Here is a 23,094-nt window from a genome sequence, read left to right as displayed (position 1 = left end):
GTCTGTTTTACGCATAAAGTAATAAAAAAAATTGAGAGCAGCGAATTATCCAATTACTTATAAGTATATTTTGTTAAGGTAAAATATGTATGATTCGCAAAAAAACATCTTATTCTTAAGAATTCGCCGTTTTTGAAAAGTCGATATAGAATGGAAAAAATGTTTACCACATTTTTACTTTTGCCGAGCCAAACTAAGTAGGTCGTGTTGGCCTTCAATTTTTTTTAAATTTATAACACTTGTTTGAAGTCCTGATTAAAACTTTATAATTCAAATAACTTTAACTGGTCAAATCATTAACGTTAAAAACTGTAAAATTAATAATGTGTATTGCCATTAAATCAGACATTTTTAACACGTTTTTTAAATATTTGGGGCTGTACAAAGTACATACAGTCATGAGAAAAATAATAGGGCCACCTTGTAACTTTTGAGAAAGATCTCTATAAAGTTACTATTTTTAGTAATTCTGCTGGTATCAACATTCTTTTTAAATAAAAAGGAAAAATTGTAAGAACAATGCTTAAAATAAAATAAAATATCAGTGCTATATCCCATTTTGGGTGTGAAAAATAATAGGGACACAATCAGAAATTCTATGACATTGTTAATATTTAAGGAAAAAGTAATAACCACTTAATTATACCCGTTACTCGTAGAGTAAAAGGGTATATTAGATTCGTGCAAAAGTATGTAACAGGTAGAAGGAAGCGTTTCCGACCCTATAAAGTATATATATTCTTGATCAGGGTCACTAGCCGAGTCGATCTAGCCATGTCCGTCTGTCCGTCTGTACGTCTGTCCGTCTGTCTGTCTGTATGAACGCTGAGATCTCGGAAACTACAAAAGCTAGAAGGTTGAGATTTTCCACACATATTCTTGGGCCTCCTACGCAGCGCAAGCTTATTTCAGCCGAGCGCCACGCCCCCTCTAACGCCCACAATCGCCCACTAACGATTTTAAAATGTGTCTTGCGCCCATATCTTTAAAGCTTTCCGAGAAGTATAAATGCAATTTTGTTGTGTATATTTATACCTATCAAAATGTAGAAGACATTTTTCAAATCGGACCATTCATTAAAAAGTTATACGCAGTCAAAATATCTACATATATCTATCTCCCTCGCACTTCCTTTAGCTGAGCTACGATTATAGTCGGGACACGAACCCGAGTACAGCGCTCGCACTTCCTTTAGCTGAGTGACGGGTATTAAATAGTCGGGACACTAACCCGACTATAGCGTTCTCTCTTGTTTTTTAGCTTCTTTTTATACTTTTTTATTATTTTAATTGGTTGAAAGTTTTCTCGCAAAACGTTATTTTCGACTAGCGATGATATTTTGTAATAAAATATCCTTGTTTGCTTAACTTAGGATAACATGACATCATTGTTAAATTTTTTTTCTTTAAGGCTTTTTTTAGAGTGTACAATATATATTTGATCAGAATTAGGTCCGGGGACTGAGCATATCAACTTTACCAGTCGACATTTGTATTTGAAAACTACATTTTTGCATCATTCAATGTGTGCTTCGTATTGTTTACACACTGAAACACCTATTTAAGGGGCATATTGCCTTTTATCTGGACCAAAAACACTTCAATGATCGTTTTCATTAAGACTCTGTTGTCATTCGTGTCTTCAATACGATAGACGGGACCACACAAAGTTGCACGAGATTAGGCCCCATACCATAGCCTATCATTCTTCGTTGAAATTGGTTTTAACTGTGAGTTTTAACATTAAGGCGGTGACTATCGGTATTCGGACTATCTTCATTTTGTGAAAGCTATATCCGATTGTTCCTATGGGAGCTATAGGATATAGACGTCCGATCGGGTCGGTTTTCAAACTTGATCTGCGTACACATGTTTTAGGACGACTGTGAAAGTTTAAAGTCGCTTTTTAAACTGAGCTAGCAAACGGTATTGAAACAGACATACAGACGAACAGACGGACAGACGGACATGGCTATATCGATTCCCCTATTGATCCTGATCAAGAATATATATACTATACTATACTATATACTGCGTTACAAACTTCTGACCAAAAATACCCTTTTCAAGGGTAAAAAATAGAAAATAAAAATGGAATCCACATATCTTTTGAGCCAATATTGCAAAAATATAAAAATAGGATTGCTTTTCGAGTCAATATTTATACCCGTTTCTCGTAGAGTAAAAGGGTATATTAAATTCGTGCAAAAGTATGTAACAGGTAGAAGGAAGCGTTTCCGACCCTAGAAAACTATATATATTCTTGATCAGGATCACCAGCCGAGTCGATCTAGCCATGTCCGTCTGTCTGTCCGTCTGTCTGTCTGTATGAACGCTGAGATCTCAGCAACTACAAAAGCTAGAAGGTTGAGATTTCCCACACATATTCTTTGCTTTCCTACGCAGCGCAAGTTTATTTTAGCTGAGCGCCACGCCCCCTTTAAGGCCCACAATCGCCCACTAACGATTTTAAAATGGGTCCTGCGCCCACATCTTTAAAGATTTCCGAAAAGTAAAAATGCAATTTTGTTGTGTATATTTATACCTATCGAAATGTAGAAGACATTTTTCAAATCGGACCATTCATTAAAAAGTTATACGCAGTCAAAATATCTACATATATCTATCTCCCTCGCACTTCCTTTAGCTGAGCTACGATTATAGTCGGGACACGAACCCGAGTACAGCGCTCGCACTTCCTTTAGCTGAGTGACGGGTATTAAATAGTCGGGACACTAACCCGACTATAGCGTTCTCTCTTGTTTTTTAGCTTCTTTTTATACTTTTTATACCCGTTACTCGTAGAGTAAAAGGGTATATTAGATTCGTGCAAAAGTATGTAACAGGTAGAAGGAAGCGTTTCCGACCCCATAAAGTATATATATTCTTGATTAGGGTCACTAGCCGAGTCGATCTAGCCATGTCCGTCTGTCCGTCTGTCTGTCTGTCTGTCTGTCTGTCTGTCTGTCTGTCTGTCTGTCTGTATGAACGCTGAGATCTCGGAAAGTATAAAAGCTAGAAGATTGACATTTTGCATGCAGATTCTAGGAGTTCCTACGCAGCGCAAGTTTGTTTCAAAAGGGTGCCACGCCCCCTCTAACGCCCACAATCGCTTATATACGATTTTAAAAATTTCAATATTTTGGAAAAGTAAAAATGCAGTGTTATTGTGTTTATCAATACCTATCGAAATGTAGAAGAAATTTTTTAAATCGGACCATTCGTTAAAAAGTTACCGCGGATCAAAGTTTTTCTCCATCTCCTTCGCACTCCCTTTAGCTGAGTAACGGGTATCTGATAGTCGGGGCACCCGACTATAGCGTTCTCTCTTGTTTATTATTTTAATTGGTTGAAAGTTTTCTCGCAAAACGTTATTTTCGACTAGCGATGATATTTTGTAATAAAATATCCTTGTTTGCTTAACTTAGGATAACATGACATCATTGTTAAAGTTTTTTTTCTTTAAGGCTTTTTTTTAGAGTGTACAATATATATTTGATCAGAATTAGGTCCGGGGACTGAGCATATCAACTTTATCAGTCGACATTTGTATTTGAAAACTACATTTTTGCATCATTCAATGTGTGCTTCGTATTGTTTACACACTGAAACACCTATTTAAGGGGCATATTGCCTTTTATCTGGACCAAAAACACTTCAATGATCGTTTTCATTAAGACTCTGTTGTCATTCGTGTCTTCAATACGATAGACGGGACCACACAAAGTTGCACGAGATTAGGCCCCATACCATAGCCTATCATTCTTCGTTGAAATTGGTTTTAACTGTGAGTTTTAACATTAAGGCGGTGACTATCGGTATTCGGACTATCTTCATTTTGTGAAAGCTATATCCGATTGTTCCTATGGGAGCTATAGGATATAGACGTCCGATCGGGTCGGTTTTCAAACTTGATCTGCGTACACATGTTTTAGGACGACAGCGCAAGTTTATTTTAGCCGAGCGCCACGCCCCCTTTAAGGCCCACAATCGCCCACTAACGATTTTAAAATGGGTCCTGCGCCCACATCTTTAAAGATTTCCGAAAAGTAAAAATGCAATTTTGTTGTGTATATTTATACCTATCGAAATGTAGAAGACATTTTTCAAATCGGACCATTCATTCAAAAGTTATACGCAATCAAAATTTCTATATCTATCTCCCTCGCACTCCCTTTAGCTGAGTTACGATTATTAGTCGGGACACCAACCCGAGTACAGCGTTCGCACTCCCTTTAGCTGAGTGACGGGTATTAGATAGTCGGGACACCAACCCGACTATAGCGTTCTCTCTTGTTATACCCGTTACTCGTAGAGTAAAAGGGTATACTAGATTCGTGCAAAAGTATGTAACAGCTAGAAGGAAGCGTTTCCGACCCCATAAAGTATATATATTCTTGATCAGGGTCACTAGCCGAGTCGATCTAGCCATGTCCGTCTGTCCGTCTGTCCGTCTGTCTGTCTGTCTGTCTGTCCGTCTGTATGTCTGTATGAACGCTGAGATCTCGGAAACTACAAAAGCTAGAAGGTTGAGATTTTCCACACATATTCTTGGGCCTCCTACGCAGCGCAAGCTTATTTCAGCCGAGCGCCACGCCCCCTCTAACGCCCACAATCGCCCACTAACGATTTTAAAATGTGTCTTGCGCCCATATCTTTAAAGATTTCCGAGAAGTATAAATGCAATTTTGTTGTGTATATTTATACCTATCAAAATGTAGAAGACATTTTTCAAATCGGACCATTCATTAAAAAGTTATACGCAGTCAAAATATCTACATATATCTATCTCCCTCGCACTTCCTTTAGCTGAGCTACGATTATAGTCGGGACACGAACCCGAGTACAGCGCTCGCACTTCCTTTAGCTGAGTGACGGGTATTAAATAGTCGGGACACTAACCCGACTATAGCGTTCTCTCTTGTTATACCCTTGTAGAGGGTATTATAATTTCAGTCAGATGTTTGCAACGCAGTGAAGGAGACGTTTCCGACCACGTAAAGTATATATATTCTTGATCAGCACCAATAGCCGAGTCTATCTAGCCATGTCCGTCTGTCCGTCTGTCCGTTTCTATGCGAACTAGTCTCTCAGTTTTAAAGCTATCGCGATGAAACTTTCCCGAAGGTCTTCTTTCTATTGCAGGTAGTACATATGTCGGAGCCAGCCGGATCGGACCACTATATCTTAAGGCTCCCAAACAAATATAAGAAAATTCATTGTAACTTTGTAGGAAGTAGGCGTTTTGATTCTTGACTACTTAAAAACAAAATTGAAATAAATCGAAACGCTGAATCTGGAATCCCTGGAACTGCACCGAGTGAGTATTCTTTTATCTACAAGGGTATATAAGCTTCGGCTGGCCGAAGGTAGCTTCCTTTCTTGTTTTTTAGCTTCTTTTTATACTTTTTTATTATTTTAATTGGTTGAAAGTTTTCTCGCAAAACGTTATTTTCGACTAGCGATGATATTTTGTAATAAAATATCCTTGTTTGCTTAACTTAGGATAACATGACATCATTGTTAAAGTTTTTTTTCTTTAAGGCTTTTTTTTAGAGTGTACAATATATATTTGATCAGAATTAGGTCCGGGGACTGAGCATATCAACTTTATCAGTCGACATTTGTATTTGAAAACTACATTTTTGCATCATTCAATGTGTGCTTCGTATTGTTTACACACTGAAACACCTATTTAAGGGGCATATTGCCTTTTATCTGGACCAAAAACACTTCAATGATCGTTTTCATTAAGACTCTGTTGTCATTCGTGTCTTCAATACGATAGACGGGACCACACAAAGTTGCACGAGATTAGGCCCCATACCATAGCCTATCATTCTTCGTTGAAAATGGAATGAATAACTGTGAGTTTTAACATTAAGGCGGTGACTATCGGTCTTTTTTAATTAGAACTATAGCAAAAAAGGCCAAACATATATATTTGTGTGCCATCGGACCGTTGGGCATTGAGCCATTTCATCACAGGCCGTGACATATAATTCTGAGCACAGACTATCCGGCCTGTTCCAGTTTTCACTCAAAAGTGAATTTAATTTCATGCTAGCGGATTTAAGTCCTCCTGTCAAATGCTTGGCGGAAAGTTTCCATGTGAATTTTTCGGAAGTGAACAGAGTAACAACGATGGATATTTAAATCCTTGCAATTCTTTCGGAAGTGAGTACTGGAATAGGTCTGAGAAATTCGATTCCGTGTGAATCTTTCGGAAGTGAAAACTAGAACAGGGCCGAATAATATTTGACTGGTTTTGTATCGTCTATATTTGGTTGGCTTGGCCTTAAATTTTATGCTCCAAGTTTTAAAGGCATTTAAAATAAGTTTTTATTAAAGAATAATCGACTTTTGACGATTAGGAAATACAAACGCGTCTTGTCTACAGTTTTAACCTCGTGCGGTGAACTTTTTACAACGGTTTATTACTTTTGGATACAATTCCTGAATTTTCGAATCCCTTTACGAAAGAAAAGGCAATTTTTTTAAAATTTTGTTGAGTAAATTTTAAATTACACGATGCAAGCCAGTTTTCTTTTCGTTTTCAATAAAAAAAGTTGTTGAATGCAAGTTTTTAGATTTTTAATTTTTAAAAGATTATTTTTGTATCACCAAATTAGTGAGAAAAACTAAATTGTAAAAACTACAATATTTTGTTGGCAAGTGTCCCTATTATTTTTCACATGTTAAACTGATGCAGTCACGCAAAATAATCAAAATCTCCAAAACCATGTTAAATTTTTTTCGGAAGTCAATTTTTTTTTCATGTTTAAGCATTTATTGAAGATATCTAGTAAGAAATTTTTTGATTTTTTTTTTTATGGATTTACGTAAGTTGAAACATTTTTGTTGCAGGTCTATTATTTTTCACATGACTGTATATTCTTGATCAGCACCAATAGCCGAGTCCATCTAGCCATTTCCGTCTGTCTCTGTCCGTTTCTATGCGAACTAGTGTCTCAGTTCTAAAGCTCTCGCGATGAAACTTTTCCAAAAGTGTTATTTTTACTACATATGTCGGAACGAGCCGGATCGGACCACTATATCTTATGGCTCTCATAGGAATATTCGAACATTATACGTTTTTCGTCATGAAGTAGGCATTTTGATTTCTGACATTTTAAAACCCAAACCTAAAAAAGTTGCCAATATCACTATGAACGGCAGTCCATTTAGTGACGAAGTGCACAAGGAGAGTGTGCGAAGGCGACTACTATATGGAGCCAATAGAAGGTGTTCGGTTTGTAAAAGAACCGCCCATATACACGAAGAAATGAAAATCTGCTGTGATGGTCCGATCATAATGATCATACACCAATCGAAAGGTATCGCAAAAACTAACAGGATTGCATACCAAACTTTAAGAAAATCAATTGGCTTGGGAGAGAGAGCGGAGAAAGTAAAAAGTGAAAATTTCTATTTTTGGAGCTGTTGGGGCCGGTGGGGATAAATGTTTTAGTTGTTTTCCTATTGAAAATACCCATCGAATGAGGGTTTATAATATAATGAACAAATTTTAGAAAGTGTATTTAATAACGAGTGCAACAATTTTTCGTCACAAATGTTGATAACAGGACTTTTATATATTAAAGTTGCGATCGTCACTAGTTTTTTACCTCGTTAAGAGGTGTTTTTATTTGATACATCTGATATACCTAAACGGGACACATGGAGATAAATCGTTTTAAGCTTTTAAGGAAGGTAGGTATGCATTTGAACTGCAGGGGTAAACAAACTTCGGCCTGCCGAAGCTAACTTCCTTTCTTGTTTTTTATTATTTTTTGTTCTACTTACAGAACTTTTTAATATTTCAAAATTACGAATTCAATTTTAAGCCAATCGGATCGGAAAATAAATGTCAAAATAATATTAAAACCGGCATAATTAGTTTGTTGTTTGACATACACGCATGTCAATCAAACGCAAGACATCCTAGCTAACCGACGAATGTTTGGTTTTAGTAATCTTCGAAAAACATTTGTATCCTTTAAAAAAACTTACGTCTTTATATGATCCATACACCTGAGTGATGCCCTCCTTTTTCGCCTCACCCAAAAGACGACTCCCGTTTCGTGTCCTCTGAACGATGGCGAACAACGACTCATCTACCTCTGAGCTGATGGAATACCGTCTGCCCAGCGTAATCTTCTGTCCGTCAGCAGCAAAAAGGTCCAAGGCCACTTCGTTCCGTTCGCCTTGCACCGTGACCCAGTTTAGATGGGGCAGCAGGCTTATTCCCAATCTATGGGGATTCGCCACGGTCAGTATGGCACTGGGTCCTTTTGAGGCCTTATCTGATTCCGCCATGTTCCTGTCACGCAAGAACACCTGTGTGCGGCCGAGAGCAGCTCCCGTGGCACTGTTTCCCTGCATGAAAGCAACGCTCGAGTCCTCTACCTCCAAGTAATACTGATTATTATCGATGACGTGCTGTCGGTCCATCTTCAGCTGCAGGATACGAAAAGAGATGGAGTCACCGATCAGAATGGTGACCTCAGAAGGCTCTATAATAATGTTTGCCAGGACGCTTATGAAAACTTCGATAGGCGGCACGTGCCGGTACTCGGCCTGAGGCATGCGAATGGTGACCTTGGCAGTGCCAGTGTTAATTCCCTCAAGAAGAATCATATACCCCTTGGTGCCCACTGCCTCGAACTTCTCCAGGGCGGGCGGAACAGTATGGTAGGGGCTATCCGTGAACGTGAGGTAGTGCATTGCGGCAAGCTTGTTGCTGCCGGCCTCCAAAATGTCCCAGTCAAACTCAATCCCCTCCAAAGTGAAGAACTCATTGCCCTGCTCATCAAAGGCGTGAAGCTCAAACATGGCGGGCGCCTCCTCCAGGTAAAGCTGGCGCGTGGCTGTGCGCACGTTAAGGGAGGCGATGGCATCCACAATTACATCGGACCGCAGCGTCTCGCCCGTGTGCACATCCTCGGCCAAGACGATCGCCGTGTTCCGGCGCCGCTCATGAGTCCGAACCGTCACCACCGCCTGGTATGCACATTCATTGAAGCCCTTGTAGATGGGCATGACGGAAATCAAGTCCTGGCGCGAGGACGACCTACAAGATGCACCAAAGTAGGGTTAAATCGACGACAGAACAGTAGGACGCAAACTTACCACTTGTAGCAGTTAGCCTCGTCAACTTCCAAAGTAAAGTTAACGCTCCTCGACTCAAATATTGGCAGTAGCACCCGAGGGTGGTTCAACCTAGCTGATTCAGCAGCCAAAATTAATAACACCAAACATACAACGGACTTCATTTCGGAAGCGGCACGCTGACGATAGCGATGCAAGTTTTTAACAACATGCCGATAGAGATGGAAAAAATATAAAATTATTCATTTGCGCTTATAGCCTGTTCAGACAGGAGTGTTTCTGCCTTTATAGCATCTGCACACAGCTGTTCCAACTTTAAGCGGAAACGTGCTCACCTAGAGAATCGCTAAAGCGCCGCTGATCGGCAAACATTCTCGAAACCAAAGGGAAATGACGTGCAAATTTAGTTTTTACCGAAAATTAAATGGATCCCAACTCCAAACTAATTACGTTTTGAACTACGCTATAGATGCTAGGTCTGGCCAAATAGGTCATTCCCTAAAAAAAGGCTTGGCAATATCTCTTTTCACGATGAAATAATTGTCCGAGTTCCGAGCAAGGCCTTGCACCAACAAAAACTTAATTATGTTCTTGGGCAATTGCAAATAAAATCTTGAAACACTGATTATTTTCCGCTGCAGCGGAGTTGCGGAGCGAAATTCCCCGTCTTTTTCTAGCACATACATTTCTTATTGAGAAAAAGTTGGTGAAGCGGAATTTGGTTGCTTAGACGAAAACCACCTCTAGTACTCACATCGACCAATAGCCTCTTCCAATACAGTCCATGCGTGTGAAACGGTTGGGATTTTTGACAAATGTGAAACTCGTGTTCCCACAGAGCTCCATCCACCATCCAATAACAGCTCCTAATCTCCTAATCCTTTTGTAGAATAATATAATAAATAGATTAAGATAATAGTTCAGAAACATATCTGAGCTTATAACAACCTATAACAGGAATGCATACAAATTGCTGACTGGGGGAGAGCCTAACCTTCCGTACCCCTCACCACCCCGTTACACTACGCCTCTGTCTAGGCCATTTTAAAATTCAAATTTAACAAAAAAACAAATTTGTGCTGTTTTGGTAATTTATTATTATTTACGAAGTGCAGAACATTTTCTGAGAGTTCGCTGCAAACATTGATGTTTTCGTACACAGAACAGCTTACATTTTGCCCACTCATGGCAACCAATTTGCGCACGCCTTTTGGCTAATAACAAACTTCAAATAATTCAACAATAGCCAAAAAAAATGAGCAGTCATTTTTACAGTCAAAAGGAAAAATTTAGAGTTGCACCGAAAAAACATCGCCTAACTATCGGATAAAAGAGCCCGTCAAAGTCTGTCAAAATTGGATGGCGGACTAACTAAGAAATTTTCGGAACGGCAAAACCTTGCAGACCATCCGTTCAACGGATGGTGAATGGTGGATGGAGCTCTGTGGGAAGACCCTATTATACGTCTATACTACCATATGGGCACTTCCACCAAAAAGTCCGACAAGCCAAAAAACTTGAAATTTGAAAAAAAAAATATATTTCCACATGATTTGGCTGCCATATTAGTTTCTAATTAGTTGGATCCTGAGCTAAACTAAAAATTTGCAGTATAGTTTGATTATTTTTATGACAAACCCCAAAAATATACACAAAAGTTAGTTTTTGGCTATTGTTTTTTTATTTTTTGGACATGTTTTCTTTTGTTAATATTATCCTTATAGGAATGCTAATATGTGACATTTTTCTGTACTGAATGCTTCATTTACATGTTAAACTATTAAAATAAAAGCGAAACAACCAACAATTGAGGGATACAGGTAAAGAAATTCACTTTACAAAACGGTGAGAAGAAATGTCCCGAGCGAATGTGTTTAAAACTGCATTAAAAGAAATGGAAAACCATTTTTGAGTAAAACCAAAACCATTCCACAGCGACATGTTTGGACAACATTCTTAAAAAATCGCATTCAAATATTCCATCAGAATTCGGGATTCCCCAAAACTGCTGAATTGCTGAATTGTTGAATTTTGGTCAGCTATTAATCAGCTGTTCCATACAAAGTCAACTTTCAGAAATTTCAGCAATTCAACAGCCTCGGGGCTGTTGAAAATTTTGTTGAATTGCTGAAAAGCCAGAGTTGTCACCTTTTTTGAAATTCGTGGCAACTCTGTAACATTTTGGTATCACCAGTACGCATTATTTATTTTAAAATCAACTTAGAAAGGATATTTGTGGTTCTTTTTACCTTGGTAACTCTTTTAGACAGTAACTAGCAATAATAAATCAAATTTTACATGCTTTAAGTTCCGTGAAAAAGTTTCAACAAATAACAGCTGTTTGAAAATTCAACAGGAACCATTTTGGGTCGTTCCCTTAATTGCTGAAATTTTTTGTTGAATTTTCAACAATTCAACAGTTTAGGGAATCCCCCTGATATCTTAAAAACTAAAAGTGGTACAAAAAATTGAGCTTAGAAAGAGTGAAAGGAAAACCCCATTATTAAAATTAAAATCTATTTTTTTTCAATATTTTTTCAGCTTTAAAGGTGTTCAAATGTCCCGAGCGACAATATGGAAGAGGCCATATTTTAATGCCCATAGGCCTGCACCTAATAATAATTTCCCTTGTGTTGTCCAGTGTTATAACTAATATAATGGAGTTGCCACAAATTATTAGTTTCCCGCCATCAAAATTCTAAGCATCTGGCAACCTAACGGTAATTCGCCGACAGCAGATTGCATATGTAATCTTCCCATTATAAACAAGCCATTCGAGCAGTCGGAATTTGGGCAGCACAATGATAGTGAACCGTACCTTGATGCGTTGGCGACGCCGGCACCGAAGTCGCTGGGTCTCCACATGGACTCCATTGGCTACGGCGTTCAATGCGCCTCCAGCCAGGCGGATCAACTTCACCCGCGATGATGTGGTAAGTACCAGATTCCGTTGAAACCAGGGCCACTGTGATCAGGCTTCTCTTGCAGGGTCTCTTCCGCATGTCCGAGCTGCGAAGCTTTGAGGGATTCTACCTATTGAGGGATAATGTGGAGAGCCGGGCGCAGGAGCTCATCTCGGAAGCCATCTCTACGCAGCGGCGACGAAAGATGGTCGATATTTTTGATGAGCTCTCCGACTCGTTGTGCAAGGTGGCAGACCTGGCCGAGTTCGTACGGATCGCGCATCCTCAGAGCAAGTACACCCAGGCGGCAGAGCAGGCCTGCATCAGCATTTGCGGCGTGGTGGAGAGCCTCAATACAAACAAGCCTATCTATCAAGCCCTAAGCAAAGTGGTGGAGCATGGAGACCAGTTTCCAACTAGCGAAGTGGACAGGCATGTGGCTCGTCTGTTCTTGTTCGACTTTGAACAGTGTGGCATTCACTTGGCCGAAGAGGAACGTCTGCGGGTTGTGCGGCTGAACGACTACATTCTTCAGCTGGGCCAGAAGTTTATGAATGGCGCATTGCAACCTAGTGTTCTTCCCCGCAGCCACGTCCCTGAGGCCATTCGTAACTAGTTAGTACATATTTAAATACGTATTACCATTTAAGTAATTCTGAGTATATTTTTTCCCAGCTTTCCCACTTCCGGAGACAGTGTAATTGTCACTGGACTGTGCACAAACGCGGAGAGCGTTCAGATGCGAGAGGCTGCCTACCGGCTGTACCTGCAGCCGTCCGAAAGTCAGGAGGATTTGCTGCGAGACCTTCTGCTTTGCCGGCATGAGCTGGCCCGCAGCTGTGGGTTCGAAACCTATGCTCATCGGGCCCTGAATGGCAGCACCATGGAGAGACCCGAGATAGTCCGAGAGTTTATAGACCACCTGTCCGAGAAGCTGCGACCGCGCGCTGATGCCGACTTTGCCCGGATGACTCAAATGAAACGCCTGGAGGGCGGGCAGCCGGACGCCATGGCGGAAGTTTGGGACACACCCTATTTCACCAGTCAGCTGAGGCGGCAATCGCTTAAAGCGCAGACCAACGAGTTTCTTCCGTACTTCTCCCTTGGTGGCTGCATGGAAGGACTGGACAACCTGCTGCAGGCGCTCTATTGCGTTCGGCTAGAGAATACGGAAATGGAGCCCGGCGAGTCCTGGCACAACGACATCTACAAGCTGGCCGTGACGCACGAGACGGAAGGACTATTGGGCTACATATACTGCGACTTCTTTGAGAGAGTGGGAAAACCAAACCAAGACTGTCACTTCACCATCCAGGGCGGTAAGCGTCTGCCGGACGGCTCATACCAGCTGCCCGTAGTGGTGGTAATGCTGGGTCTACCGCAACCGCGATGGAGTGGACCGACTCTGCTGTCGCCAGCGCGAGTAGATAACCTGTTCCACGAAATGGGCCACGCTATGCACTCAATGCTAGCTCGCACCGAACACCAACATGTGACGGGAACGCGCTGCTCCACGGACTTTGCCGAGGTCCCCAGTGTGCTAATGGAGTACTTCGCCAGTGATCCACGCGTACTGCGAACCTTTGCACGCCATTTCCAGACTCAAAAGCCAATTTCCGAGGACATGCTCAGGCGGTTGTGTGCCTCCAAACACCTTTTCGCCGCCAGTGAGACACAGCTCCAGGTGTTCTACTCGGCTCTGGACCAGGAGTACCACGGATCAGAGGCGGGGCAGGGCTGCAGCAGCACCGATACACTGCGATTAGTGCAGAGCCGTTACTACGGACTTCCCTACGTAGAGAACACTGCATGGCAGCTGCGCTTCTCCCATCTAGTTGGCTATGGAGCTAAGTACTACGCCTATCTCGTTTCGAAGACAATCGCCTCCTGGATTTGGCAAACGTACTTTGAAGCGAACCCCTTTAACCGCCAGGCAGGTGAGAAGTACCGCTCCGAAATTTTGGCTCACGGAGGAGCGATCCCCAGCCGGAAGCTGGTAGCGAACTTCTTGCAGCGCGAAATGACGCCCAGCGTGTTGGCCGACAGCCTGATCACCGAGATTGACTCTGACGAGTTAAAAATTAAGGACCTGATGGTCAGCAGAAGCTAATATTCATCACACTTTTTCAGTTGTATATACATCTTGTATTATACTTAGTTAACTTTAATTATGTCTAAAGAAGGTAAATTTGATTTCATGACTAGGCTGGTCCCAGCGCCGGCATCAACTCCACACCCACAAACTCCTTGGCCAGACGCACTCCCAGGAAAAACAGCCCATAGCTCTTAACCAGCATCCTGTGGGCGAGAATTCGATACCGGTTATGTAAAGTCGGATTAATTGGGTCAGATTAAAATGCAGACTCACCATTGGAACTCGTTGTTGTAGATGCTACGAAAGATATTTAAGGGGTTGGACGACTTCACCATTTTGATTGGATATACTGGGATATGATTATTTCCAGCTCAATTTTTGTTAGTCGACTTTTTTCACGAGGGAATGTTGACAATTTTGTGTGGAAGTTTCGACTCTGTCGATTGGATATCGTTTCGGTATTTTTCCATCCGACTGGCTGGCAACGCCAGCCATACTTATGTGGTAATTCCACGATGTTGTAAAAGTACATGATAAAAACAGTAACATTTATGTACTTTGTACAGCCCAAAACATTTTAAAAATGTGTTAAGATCAGGGATCGTAACTGTTATAAGTTTTATTTTAAAAATCGCTTTTTAATCATTATGTCATGAGTTTTATATAAGGCTTAGTACTCAACCCAACAAAAAATCCAAAACAAAAAACTTCATATGAAAAACAACGTCAAAAAATTTTGTTTCATATGAAGTTTTTGTTTTGGACGACTTTTTGTTGGGTTGAGTACTAGCCCTAAAACTTGACAAATAAAACTTATTCTCTGAGTTTTATTTTCCGCTTGGTAAATAACAGTTATTCAAAAATCAAAAATAAAACTTATTCTCTGAGTTTTATTATTTCGATCAAAAATAAAACTCAAAGTCGTTTAGTAATGGCTGTGTGGGTGATAAAAAAAAAACTATTAACTTTACAGTTTTCAAAGTTAAAGCCTAGTACTCAGTACGACGAAAACTGCTAGCTAAGCATAGGAGTGAGCGAGAGGCAAATAGGTACAGCTGCGATCATGAAAATAGTAGTGCACTTACGTTACTTCATAAATGTTTCTCTGTGGCTATATTTCTAAACCAATTGAAACCGATTCGGATTCTTTTGTTAGCTAAAACTACATAGAGTAGAATTCAGCTAAAAACCGATCCAAATTTTAGTTTTTACCCATTTTATACCATTTATGCCGCTCATAAAAATAGTAGTGAGTGAAAATAAATTTAAAAAAAATATTTAAAGTTTAAGTTTTTGTTTTCAATTCCTATTCCAAATATTGGCTTTGCTTAAACTAAAGCGATTAAAATTTATTTTTATACACTCAAACTCTTTATTGGCTTATTATATTGGCAATAAGGTCTTCGAGCATTTTCGACACTTTATTGCTCAAATATCATACGATTTTCAGCAAGTTTCTCGATGCTTTCATTTTTATACATTTTTTTTTAAGTTTTTAAACAGGAAGCTATAGTTGTTTAATTAGAAACAGGTTCCCGACGCGGTATTTATTGAATTTTGAATTTTCATGAGTTCTTTTTAACATTCATTGTAACTTCTTTATACATTTTTATAAATTAGCATTTCCAGCCAAAATTTGTAAAAAACTAATGTAAAGAAAAGATAGCTTACAAAAAAAAAATTTAAATTAAAAAAATGTTCAAGCTTAGGACTATATTACATTGTTTCATACGAAAATCACGTATACGTATACCACCAATAGGTGGTATTTACTGCCTACAAATTTTCAAAAAGTACCTATAAGTTAATTTTACTTTGTATTTAGAGCAAAATTCTTTAAATAAACTTGGTTGTGGCACTTTGGCCACTCTGGTCATGACTTACTTCAGTATCTTGCCGAGCTCTAGACTTGCATATTATAGTTTATTGCAACTTGGTCTTGCTGTACTGTTCTTGGCGGTATAACTTTACTTTTTACTGCACAACATTATTAAATCAGTTGTTAATAAAATATTTAATCCAATAATACACATATTTAGATCGATTTTTTAATTTTACAACATAAAAAGCGATGGGACCACCTAAATCGCTAAATTTTAGTTTTTAATATAAGTTTTTACTCTTAATAGTGTTAAATTAACCGAAGACGTACAAAATGATTTTAAAATGTAGATGTTTTTGCATTTAAGCCACCACATTTTATTATTTTTTTTTATTACCGGTTTTATGTGTTTCCGAAAGGATAACGACAGTGTATGATCGTCCAGCTAAAAACATGTTGTAATAATAATAAACAAGAAAGGAAGCTACCTTCGGCCAGCCGAAGCTTATATACCCTTGCAGATAAAGTAATGCTCACTCGGTGCAGTTCCAGAGATTTCAGATTCAGCGTTTCTATTTATTTCAATTTCAATTTCTTATATTTCTTTGAATATTCCTATGGGAGCCTTAAGATATAGTGGTCCGATCCGGCTCGCTCCGACATATGTACTACCTGCAATAGAAAGAAGACTTTCGGGAAAGTTTCATCGCGATAGCTTTAAAACTGAGAGACTAGTTCGCATAGAAACGGACAAACGGACAGACGGACATGGCTAGATAGACTCGGCTATTGGTGCTGATCAAGAATATATATACTTTATGTGGTCGGAAACGTCTCCTTCACTGCATTGCAAACATCTGACTGAAATTATAATACTCTCTACAAGGGTATAACAAAGTTAATTTTAAAAAAATTAACCGATTTAAAACTTTGCGTTTTAATATATTTTTTAGTCATTAACGCTGGCACTACTATTTTCGTGAGCGCCCGAATTGTGCCATAATTTTAAAAAATTGGTATAAAATGGGTATAAACCATAGCTCGCAAATAACAGTTGACCGATTCGTGCGGTCCCCAAATAACTGTTTTTCTCTGAGACTTTGAGCAAACAATCAGAGAGCAACCGATTGAATTGTTCGAACAGAAATTTTGCTCGCACTCAGCCGACGAGCAGTTTTTTCGGCTTTCTTTTGCTCGGCTCGCTTACAGACCGATTGCTCCTGAACGACGTTTCAAAAAGTCTTTTGCGCATGTGTTAACGTTAACGTGCTTGGGCGATATTGCTTTCCCTTTCACTCGCACGTACTTTCAAAGGGAATACATTGTATAGTTGTATTAGTGAAAAGACTTTTTGCGATGACTTTTTCAGTCAATCGGTCTTTTAATAAGTCTCCCTGTGCGAGTGACATTCGTATCTCTCATTGAACGAGGTATGTAACAGAGCGTCTCACGAACAGCTCAACGTAAAAGGCTCAACCGAAAACCAAAACGAAAGGAAACGAAGTGTGCTGCGCAGAGAGAGAACGAGGGGCATGCTATTTTTCGGTTGTTCTCGGGAGTAGAGCGTAAAAAAAAAAACGGTTAACAGTTATTTGCATGCTTTGGTAAAAACCAAATTTTGGATCGGGTTTTGGCTGAATTGTACTCTAAGTAGTCTTAACTAACAAAAGAATCCGAATCGGTTTCAATTGGTATAGAAATATAGCCACAGTGAAACTTTTAAAAAGTAACGTAAGTGCACTAATATTTTCATGATCGTAACTGTAGCTAACGCATTTAAACCTAGTACTCAGTACAGCCTAGTACTCAGTTCGGCTAAGAGTTTTACTAGTCGAAAAATATTAATATTTTAGGGTGACCGAAGTTTTCGGAGTTCATCCGCAATGCATGTAGAATGGTCTTACTCTCAGCAAGCAAATTAACTGGCGGAAATTTTAAAATATTACAAAATGATTAGCCGACCTAGGTCGCAAGCTTTAAATTTGCTGTTGGAATGAGGATATGTATTGCTACAACTCCTACAGGCAGTTTTCCATTGGTTTTTGGGGTTTTCATTCTATTTATAATATGTTATTGGTACACCGCTTCTGCACAAACACAGCCAAAGATCAAATTTTTTATTCTTTGGGCCGCGGCTAAAGGCGTTCATCAGAATTCATCCGCTAAATCTAGTATTTTAGTGGTATTTTCTTACTATTTCCTTAGCTCAACTGAGTACCGAGGTGGAAAAAAGTCCCAGCTAAAGGCTTTAGCTACCTATTTGCCTCTCGCTTACTCCTATGCTTAGCTAGCAGTTTTCGTCGTACTGAGTACTAGGCTTACGACGAAAACTGCTAGCTAAGCATAGGAGTAAGAGAGAGGCAAATAGGTAGCTAAAGCCTTTAGACGGGGGCTTTTTTCACCGCGGTACTCAGTTGAGCTAAGGAAATTGTAAGGAAATACCAACAAAATACCAGATTTAGCGGATGAATTCCGATGAACGCCTTTAGCCCAAAAAATAAAAAATTTGATCTTTGGCTGTGTAACTCTTAGCCCAACTGAGTACTAGGCTATAACTACGTACCGCGGTGGGAAAAAGTCCCAGCTAAAGGCGTTAGCTACCTATGGTTAGCTAGCAGTTTTCGTTGTACTGAGTACTAGGCTAAACGCAAAAGCATTCGCAAACCTGTTGTAAAAAACTAAAACTAAATGTTTCAGAACGTACGTACGTAAAACCTAATATTAATTAATAGTCTAGTCACACTATGTGTGGTAACCTATCGAGTGAGCCAATAACCCGATTACTCCAAAAAGTGGGTTATCTTCAAATATCGAGTAATGACATCTAGTGTTTGTTGTTTGTGTTGTTTATTTGACTAGGGATGGACCTTCACCTATAGGAAATAAATACAAAATATACCGAAAAATATCAAAAAAATACTCCGAATCACCAAAGACCCTAACAGTACCCCATAACTCCACCCCAGTGTTAATAGACTATAAAACTAATATTGGGTTACAATTTCGTTATATGAAATTCATATTATGAATATTGCTTATTCAAAGCTGTACTCGAAAAGCAGGGTGGGGGTTTTAGATAATTATAATAATAAATAATATTATTTCTTAGACTATAAGCAGGAAAACTTAATTTTAAAACAGTTTTGAAAAGCTTCTAAACTTGTTCTTCTGCCGAATACTGCTGCTTTTGCATAATCGGGCGCTTGTGTGATACATAAGGGGGATTCCCTAAACTGTTGAATTGCTGAATTGTTGAAAATTCAACAAAAAATTTCAGCAATTAAGGGAACGACCCAAAATGGTTCCTGTTGAATTTTCAAACAGCTGTTATTTGTTGAAAAGTTTCACGGAACTTAAAGCATGTAAGCATGATTTATTATTGCTAGTTACTGTCTAAAAGTGTTAGCAAGGTAAAAAGAACCACAAATATGCTTTCTAAGTTGATTTTAAAATAAATAATGCGTACTGGTGATACTAAAATGTTACAGAGTTGCCACGACTTTCAAAAAAAGGTGACAACTCTGGCTTTTCAGCAATTCAACAAAATTTTCAGCAGCCCCGAGGCTGATGAATTGCTGAAATTTCTGAAAGTTGACTTTGTATGGAACAGCTGATTAACAGCTGACCAAAATTCAACAATTCAGCAATTCAACAGTTTAGGGAATCCCCCTATAAATTTTAAGCAGCTGTGTGTAGAGGCTATTTTATTCGCGTTCAGAGGTTCTGATGAACAAGACCAATTATTTGTCTTTTATTTAAATCAGATGTACGGTCTCTCTAAATTTGTAAACTGCACGTGCTGTCCCAAACAAGTAGAGTAGAAGAGTAGAAGAATATAACGTTAAACACTATGAATGCAGATGACATCGAAATGGATTTGGTGGAGCCCGAGGATGCGGAAAGCGACATGGATTCGGACGCGGAGGACGATAACGATGAACTCAAGCCAAAAGAGGTATATTTGCCGGGAAACAAACTGGCCGAGAACGAGGAACTTGTCTGCGACGAGAGTGCATACGTGATGCTGCACCAAGCTTCCACGGGAGCTCCATGCCTAAGCTTTGACGTAATTCCCGACGAGTTGGGCACAGAGCGGCAGTCGTTTCCTATAACTGCTTATATTGTCGCCGGCACGCAAGCTTCCCGAACCCACGTCAACAACCTTATTGTGATGAAGATGAGCAACCTGCACAAGACGCAGGACGATGACGACGACGACGACGAGGAGTTGGAGGACGACCAGGATGATGTTGCCAACCGCGAGGAGCTTAAGAAGCCACAGATGACCTGCGCCCTGATCAAGCATCAAGGATGTGTAAATCGCGTTCGTGCTCGCCGCTTGGGCAACACGGTGTACGCCGCGTCCTGGAGCGAGCTTGGCCGCGTCAACATATGGAATTTGACCCAGCCGCTGCAGGCCGTGGAGGATGCTCAGCTTCTCAAGCAATACGAACAAAACGAGGCCCGTCCTGTATTTACCTTCGGTGGCCACCAGCAGGAGGGTTTCGCATTAGACTGGAGTCCCAGTGCGGAGGGTGTGCTGGCCACAGGAGACTGCCGGCGGGACATTCACGTGTGGAGTCCCCTGCAGGACGGCACGTGGAAGGTGGACCAACGCCCGCTGGCAGGCCACACGCAGTCGGTTGAGGATCTGCAGTGGAGCCCAAACGAGCGCAGCGTGCTAGCGTCCTGCTCCGTGGACAAGACGATCCGCATTTGGGACTGCCGAGCGGCGCCGCAGAAGGCTTGCATGATAACTTGTCAGGACGCTCATGAGAGCGACGTAAACGTAATTTCGTGGAATCGCACTGAGCCATTCATCGCCAGTGGCGGTGATGACGGCTGCCTGCACATTTGGGATCTACGCCAGTTTCAGGGCGGGAAGCCCATTGCCACATTTAAACACCACACGGACCACATCACCACAGTGGATTGGAGTCCCAGTGAGGCTACCGTCCTGGCCTCTGGCGGCGACGACGACCAAATTGCTTTATGGGACTTGGCTGTGGAGAAAGACACCGATCAGGCGCAGGCCCCGGCACAGAACGAAGATGAACTTAGCAAGTTGCCACCCCAGCTGCTTTTTATTCACCAGGGCCAGAAGGAAATTAAGGAACTCCACTGGCACGCTCAACTGCCGGGAGTATTGCTCTCTACAGCCCACAGTGGATTTAACATTTTCCGCACCATCAGTGTCTAACACCCAACTTAGGTCACCCATAAAACTACAAGTTTATTACTACACAATACAAATTTTTGTATCCACAATTGGCTATTGCCTAAGAATAATATCTCTTGGGAAAATAAAAATCTTAGTTTTATTATTTGCTTAATCAAATAAAAAGACCTCTTAACGAGGTAAAAACAACTGACAATCGCACCTTTAACTTACGAAAGTTCTGATGTCAACATTTGAGACGAAGAATTATCAAATAAAAACACCTCTTAACGAGGTAAAAAACTAGTGACGATCGCACCTTCAACATACAAAAGTTCTGATATCAACATTTGTGACGAAAAATTATTACACTCGTCATTAAATAGACTTTCTAATATTTTCTCATTCGGCCCGCCCTAGCAAACTATTCCAGCCTTTTTCCCTTCACAGGCATTTTCTATTGCAGCGTGCCGAATGAGAAAATATTAGAAAGTCTATTTAATGACGAGTGTAATAATTTTTCGTCACAAATGTTGATATCAGAACTTTTGTATGTTGAAGGTGCGATCGTCACTAGTTTTTTACCTCGTTAAGAGGTGTTTTTATTTGATATCAGAAGTTTTTGTTTGTTTACATTTGCTCTCATGGGAGCTAGTATATACATTTAAATTTAAATTGGTCAATCATAATTTGTAAGCCATTGTATTTAAACAAATTAAGTTAAAAAGGCGTTTAAGTATTTCAAAATACCTTTAAAACGAGGTATAGCACATTTCTGTACCTTTAGTAGTGTAGAACTTAAAAACTAACGAAATTTAGCTATTTTTAGCTTTTTTTCCGCTAAAGTAGCGGCTTTTTCCAAAAGTCGTAGAAAAAAAGATTCCTATATGGAACTCTTAAGTGCAAATTTACTGATTCCATGACCCCAAAATACAGTTCGTATACCCTCACACAAAATTCAATACTCAGGGAGCGTTTGTTGTTCGAGCTGGCAAAAGTGGCTATTTTCGTATAAAAATAACTTTTAAACGTGACTTTTTACAGTAATGTGTTATATACCAAAATTTAAGGAATCTCAAGGGCTATACAGTTTAAAGTTGTAAGGAAAATCGTTAGAGCCGTTTTTGAGAAAATAGCTAAAAAGTGATTTAAAAAAACAACTTTTAGCCATAAATTTTAAACTATTGCATTAAGCCAATTTTACCCAAGGCAACGCGATTAACATTTTAAATTACCTTTTTAACGAGGTATAGCACGAGTCTGTAGCTTTGGTCGTTTAGAAACTATAAGCCGTCAAAATCTAGCTTTTTTCAATGATTTCCCGCCAAACTAGCGGGTTTTTCCAAAAGTTGTAGAACAAACGTTGTTCATCTCCTGCTGCTAAGCACAGTAAAATTTAGTTCAGGATCCTAAAACCACGATTTGATGCATACCCACAAACAAAGGGACAAATTATTTCATTTTGGGAAGAAGAAGAAAATCTTATTTTGGCTATAACTTTTGAACGGAGCATCGGATTTTATCATATGACCCATCATTCGACGGGAATTTTCAATAGAAAAACTACTAAAACATTGCGAGGGGGCATTTATCCCCACCGGCCCCAACAGCTCCAAATTTCGAAATTTTCACTTTTTCACTTTCACCGCTCTCTCTCCCAAGCCAATTGATTTTCTTAAAGTCTTGGTATGCAATCCTGTTAGTTTTCGCAATACCTTTCGATAGGTGTATCATTCATTATGATCGGACCATCACAGTAGATTTTCATTTCTTCGTGTATATATAGTAGTCGCCTTCGCACACTCTCCTGGTGCTCTTCGTCACTACATGGACTGCCGTCCATAGTGATTACACTCGTCATTATATTCGGCCCGCCCCAGCCAACTATTCCAGACTTTTTCCCTTTACAGACATTTTGTATTGCAGCGTAACAAATGTTGATATCATTTCTTTTGTATGTTGAAGGTGAGATCGTCACTAGTTTTAACCACGTTAAGAGGTGTTTT

At 39.9% G+C, this 23,094-nt stretch overlaps 4 protein-coding genes across 6 annotated transcripts in view; 2 read left to right on the top strand and 2 right to left on the bottom strand.

The window, feature by feature from the left end:
- The window catches only part of Gp210 (nucleoporin 210), a 268,597-nt gene extending 259,284 nt beyond the window's left edge, over positions 1-9,313 (bottom strand). For all 3 annotated transcript variants that reach the window (XR_011418170.1, XM_044392729.2, XM_044392730.2), the window contains exons 1-2: positions 9,132-9,313; positions 8,013-9,072 (exon numbers count right to left, since the gene is read on the bottom strand). Coding sequence is in view for 2 of the 3 variants with exons in the window: in XM_044392729.2 (XP_044248664.1) it covers positions 8,013-9,072; positions 9,132-9,274 (1,203 nt within the window). In the remaining variant the exon portion in view is untranslated. The remainder of the gene's footprint in view (positions 1-8,012; positions 9,073-9,131) is intronic.
- Positions 9,314-11,745: 2,432 nt separating this feature from the next.
- Positions 11,746-14,181, top strand: LOC108069634 (mitochondrial intermediate peptidase). The gene is made up of 3 exons (XM_017159784.3): positions 11,746-12,043; positions 12,099-12,628; positions 12,689-14,181. Exons 1-3 carry the CDS (start codon positions 11,912-11,914, stop codon positions 14,121-14,123), a joined length of 2,097 nt encoding a protein of 698 aa, XP_017015273.1. The 5' UTR covers positions 11,746-11,911; the 3' UTR covers positions 14,124-14,181.
- On the bottom strand, positions 14,136-14,522 carry LOC108069635 (uncharacterized). The gene is made up of 2 exons (XM_017159785.3): positions 14,382-14,522; positions 14,136-14,311 (listed from the first exon to the last, which is right to left on the bottom strand). Exons 1-2 carry the CDS (start codon positions 14,441-14,443, stop codon positions 14,215-14,217), a joined length of 159 nt encoding a protein of 52 aa, XP_017015274.1. The 5' UTR covers positions 14,444-14,522; the 3' UTR covers positions 14,136-14,214.
- A 5,161-nt stretch (positions 14,523-19,683) lies between these two features.
- Positions 19,684-21,305, top strand: l(2)09851 (WD repeat-containing protein 1 l(2)09851). Its single transcript, XM_017159787.3, has one exon. It carries the CDS (start codon positions 19,781-19,783, stop codon positions 21,128-21,130), a length of 1,350 nt encoding a protein of 449 aa, XP_017015276.1. The 5' UTR covers positions 19,684-19,780; the 3' UTR covers positions 21,131-21,305.
- The last annotated feature ends 1,789 nt before the right edge of the window (positions 21,306-23,094 follow it).

The sequence above is a fragment of the Drosophila takahashii genome, chromosome 2R (assembly GCF_030179915.1).
Source record: "Drosophila takahashii strain IR98-3 E-12201 chromosome 2R, DtakHiC1v2, whole genome shotgun sequence".
NCBI lineage: Eukaryota > Metazoa > Arthropoda > Insecta > Diptera > Drosophilidae > Drosophila > Drosophila takahashii.
This window is presented reverse-complemented; position numbering and strand designations above follow the sequence as displayed.

What these genes read in the sequence shown, in the direction of transcription:
- LOC108069634 (XM_017159784.3), top strand. Translation starts at nt 11,912, where the DNA reads ATGATAGTGAACCGTACCTTGATGCGTTGGCGACGCCGGCACCGAAGT. An exon ending in ACTTCACCCGCGATGATGTG is followed by an intron (nt 12,044 to 12,098) that starts GTAAGTACCAGA and finishes CTTCTCTTGCAG; the next exon opens with GGTCTCTTCCGCATGTCCGA. An exon ending in CCTGAGGCCATTCGTAACTA is followed by an intron (nt 12,629 to 12,688) that starts GTTAGTACATAT and finishes ATTTTTTCCCAG; the next exon opens with CTTTCCCACTTCCGGAGACA.
- LOC108069635 (XM_017159785.3), bottom strand. Translation starts at nt 14,443, where the DNA reads ATGGTGAAGTCGTCCAACCCCTTAAATATCTTTCGTAGCATCTACAAC. An exon ending in TACAACAACGAGTTCCAATG is followed by an intron (nt 14,312 to 14,381) that starts GTGAGTCTGCAT and finishes TCTCGCCCACAG; the next exon opens with GATGCTGGTTAAGAGCTATG.